A 4,306-nucleotide genomic window follows, 5' to 3' on the forward strand; every position below is an offset into this window, starting at 1 on the left:
GACCAGCGGCACTTCTTCACCCTCAGCGTCAAGACGGAGTCGGGCACCAAGAACCTGCGCATCCAGTGCGAGGGTGGCAGCTTCTCCCTGCAGAGCGACCCCCGCAGCAGCCAGCCCATGCCCCGCTTCGACTGCGTGCTCAAGCTGGTACATCACTACATGCCACCCACACCCTGCGCCGTCCCCGAGCAGTCGGGGGAGGCCCTGCACCCCAAACGCACCTACTATATCTACTCGGGTGGCGAGAAGATCCCCCTGGTGCTGAGCCGCCCGCTCTCCTCCAGCGTCTCCACCCTGCAGCACCTCTGCCGCAAGACCGTCAACGGGCACCTGGACTCCTATGAGAAGATGACTCAGCTGCCAGCTCCCATCAAGGAGTTCCTGGACCAGTACGATGCCCCCCTCTAAGGGGCCAGCGCAGCGAGATTACACGCTACAAGCACAAGAGCAGGGGACAGACACAAGGCCCCACCGGTGCAGGGACTCACAGGGCACACCAAGCCTCTTCCTCTGGGAACAAGAGGAGGGGGACTGGGGTGAGCCGTGGTGGGTCTGGAACTGGCACCCTTTCTGCTGGGGGACCCCTCCAAGGAAGTGGCTTCCCCTTCCATGGCAGAGGAGCCTGCTCCAGTCGGACAGTGGATGTTACAGTGTGCTCAGTGTCGTGGCCTCCCCACCATGGCCGGAAAGAGCCTGTTGGCAAAGCCAGGGCAGCACCCAGGACATGGGGGCACACACACCCCAAAAGCCACATCCCTGCCACCATGGCAGGACCACTCCTGGGGGTCCTGGCAAGAAGCCCCCTCTGCCACCAGAGAATGGAAGTGCTGAGTCCAGTAGTGCCTGATCACTTTTCCTCAGTTTTAAGGGGAAAGTGTTTTTTTTTCCCGTACTGTACTTTACCTCTTGCTGCCTCCTTGTGGGTGGAAGCTCCTTTCACACCAGGCCCCAGACTTGGAGGTCGCTGCCTTTCCCCCCTCGTTGCTGTTTTCTGGGGGATTAAGCCTTAATGTTCTCCCTGCCCCATGGTCTGGGTTGCTGCACATCGTTTGGTGACACTGCGCGATAACAGTCCCGGTGACGTGCCGTGAAGCCCGAGGGGAAGCAGCGTGTCCTGGTGCTGCGGAGTCCCATATGACCACGACTGCCAGGAGCACCCCAAGGACCCGGTGTTGCTGCTGGGCTGTTACTTCCCAGTGTCACACCCCACCTCTGCCCAGCCGCTCCCCGGAGACCTTTGTCATGCCGCTCCGTGGCAGCACCAATTCCCACAGGAACGTGGCCAAAGGATCCCCTGGAGTGCATCATCTTGTGAGCGCTTTTCTGTGTCTGCCTGGAGAAGCGGTTGGGTTTTTCTGGCTTTTTTTTTATTATTATTATTATTATTTTTTAACCAAAGGGATGTTTACAGGCCAACGTGAATCACTGTCTTTTATAAAGATTCCATCTTCACCTCCAGCCTCGAGGGCTGAGCAAAACCATGCTTGAAAATTCAACCAAAACAAAACTCAGATGAAACTTTGCACATATTTATATTTATATTCGGAAAGGAAATGTTTCCATAATTTATAATAAAGAGCACTATTTTTTAATGAAAACCCCCAGCTCTGGTTTGTTTCCTCCCCTGCGCTCCCGAGGCCGCTCGGGCCCCCCGCAGTGACGCACGTCCCACGGCCGCTGCCCTCTCTGCAACGCCGATGCCGGGATGGTGTTTACACCACGTAAGCGCCGGTTTCCTGGAGCGGCTCCGGGCTCGGGGGTGATCCCGCGCCGTGACTCACAGCCCGGTGTGCGTAAGCGCTGCCCCAGCGCTCAGGTACGTCCGAGCCCCGCCGGCTCCGCGGGGGCGGGAGTGCCCACAGCCCGGTTTCGGGAGGGGAAGATGGAGGAGGTGGGAAAAAGAGTTTATGGTGTCTCTGCCGCGAGTGCAGCGGGCTCAGGGCAGCGGGTAAGCAGGGAGGCTGAAGTCCTGCTGCCTATCACGTGCAGTTAAAAACTGTCCCCGAGCCAGGGGGTCCATCCTGTGCCCCCTGAGCCAGGGGAGCTGCCATGGCCCAGCCTGGCCCAGAGCAGATGTCCAAGGAAGGGTACAAGAGGAGGAGAGTGAGGGTTTCCTCAGAGACCTCTCAGCCCCCAGCAGCCCCCCACTCTTGCCTCCAGCAGAGGCACCTCCGTGAGGGCGTGAGCCAGCCCTGGGAATGAGCCCGCAGCTCCAGCTGCCTGGAGGGAAGGAGATGCCCAGCTGGAGACCTGCATCCAGGGGCGGGGGGGAATCTCCTGGGAGGGTCCAGCCCCCTGCAACCCCACAGAGCACCCACAGTCCCCCAAAATGAGCATTGTGCACTGTGCTTCCACCAAGGGAATCCCAGCTCCTGGGAAAAGACTTCCCTTGGGAATTGCCCCAGAGCAGATAGATGGTGAACCTGCCCACTCAGGCCACAGGCACGGTATGATCCCAGAGGCTTATTTTGGTGCTGCTCTCTGAGGCTGTGGCTCACCAGCTGCCAGGAAGCGCCGCGGCCTGCCCGGGCACCCGTCGGCACTATGTGAGGAATGTCCACGCGCACGGGTGGCCGCCCGCCAGGCCCTGCCGAGGCACATCCCCAACGTCAGGGCTCCGGTGGCTCCCAGCCCCACGCCAGGGATTGGGTGGGAGCAGCGCTGAGGGGTGGAGCAGTCCCTCGCCTGGAGGGAGCATCAGCCTTGTGGCACCCACAGCAGCTGGGAAGGACCTGGAGCATCACAGCTCTGGGGCAGGTGATGGCACAGAGGGGATGGGGCACCTGAGCACCCCCAGCACCCTGGCAGAGTTGGGGATCCCACAGTGTGGCAGATGGGAAAGTCTGTCTGCAGTTGCCCTGCCCAACTCCCCCCAGACAGACCCCAGCCCTGCCAGAGCAGCCCTGGCTTCACCACTTCCCAGAAGGGCCCCGTGGTTCGGGGGCCTCTTCCCTCCTGCTCCAGCTGCAGCAGTGCTGCAACCCAGAACTGAGAGTCCGGGAAGCTCCGCCAGTCCTGTGGGTTTCTTGGAACAAACCCAACCCCACGGCAGCAGTGACGCAGCAGCTGGCGGGCAAATCCCTGCCGAAGGTTTCACAAACCTCTTGCCTTCTCCAGAGAAGCCGAGCGGACTTGGCCCCGCGTTTCGTAAGCAGCTGATTCAGTGCATCAGGGGCAGCCAGTTCTGCTCTGCACAGTGCCGGAGCTGGACCTGGCTGAGCTCACCCTGCCAAGGCGTCCTGGATGGGGAACTGGACCCTATTGCTCCATGGTAGTTCTGGGAGCTGGACAGGAAATAGGGTAGAAGCACAGGGAGCAAGGAAAGGGGCTGGGACACCATGATCCTGCAGCTGCCCCCACTCCATGTCTCCAGGGCTGGGCAGGTCCATGGAGCTGGGCACGACCCACAGACCATGGCCAGAGGGAAGTGACACCACACAGTACACCCTTGGAGTGTACCCTTGGGCTGGCTCAGCCATCACCCAAGAGACCAGTCACCCAGCAGACTCTCCTGTCCTTGCATCCAGGACTCGGCAGTCACCCTGAGGAAGGTGGCAGTGAGCAGCAGCACCGGGGCTGCCCAAAGCTCACCATGAACACCCCAACCTCGCGGCACACCCCTCATGCACTTCCTCCTGCCTCTGCTCTGCAGCGCCAGGACATTCCCACATCCACCGCTGCGTTTCCCAGTAGGATGCAGGAAAGGGCTGTGCAGCAGCTGGGGACTTACTGTAAATGTCACCACCTGCTCCTTACATGGCAGTTCCTCGGCCGGCCAGGGCCACAGGGACAGTTGAGAACAGGGACACTGACATCTGTTCCCTGCATGTGCTGCCAGGAAGCAGGAGCTCAGGCTCTGCAGCACAGCCCCGGGGCTGGTGCCAGATGCCCCAGCTGGGGGCTTGGGGTGGGTGATGGCCTCATGGTATGGCACGAGACCCCTGGCCCCGCTACTGGCTTGAATTGCTGGTCTGGAGGAGGCAGAGCCCGGGTGGCCAGGGCAGCTGCAGAAGCTGCCCTGAGCCCCCTCATCGCATGCCAGGTTTGCCCCCTGGCTGTCCCTGACCCGGGCATTGCTGTGAGCAGGCAGGGAGCACAGCAGGACTCCTGTGCCCAGGCCAGGGTGTATTTTGGGCTTCAGATGAGCCCTGTATATGTCCCCATGGAAACTCTTCTCTGTTGCTGCTCTTCCAGCCAGACCCGTGGCCAGCTCTGAGGGAGTCAGCAGCTGTGGATTCCTCACTCCTTCCATCAGCAGCTCTGCACGGCCACACTGCCCCCGCCCCCCCCGCCGCCCCATACACCG

The 4,306-nt window shown here is 61.1% G+C and overlaps 2 protein-coding genes across 2 annotated transcripts in view; both read left to right on the forward strand.

Moving 5' to 3' along the window:
• Positions 1-408, forward strand: part of SOCS3 (suppressor of cytokine signaling 3) — a 725-nt gene extending 317 nt beyond the window's left edge. Inside the window, exon 2 of the mRNA XM_010008676.1 lies at positions 7-408. Coding sequence (XP_010006978.1) covers positions 7-408 — 402 coding nt within the window. The remainder of the gene's footprint in view (positions 1-6) is intronic.
• Positions 409-1,705: 1,297 nt separating this feature from the next.
• LOC104398554 (probable low-specificity L-threonine aldolase 2) overlaps positions 1,706-4,306 on the forward strand; it is a 20,116-nt gene continuing 17,515 nt past the window's right edge. The window contains exon 1 of the mRNA XM_010008677.1: positions 1,706-1,816. Within this exon, the coding sequence (XP_010006979.1) occupies positions 1,706-1,816 (111 nt within the window). The remainder of the gene's footprint in view (positions 1,817-4,306) is intronic.

This window comes from Chaetura pelagica, unplaced genomic scaffold (genome assembly GCF_000747805.2).
Source record: "Chaetura pelagica isolate M959 unplaced genomic scaffold, ChaPel_1.0 scaffold962, whole genome shotgun sequence".
Lineage (NCBI taxonomy): Eukaryota > Metazoa > Chordata > Aves > Apodiformes > Apodidae > Chaetura > Chaetura pelagica.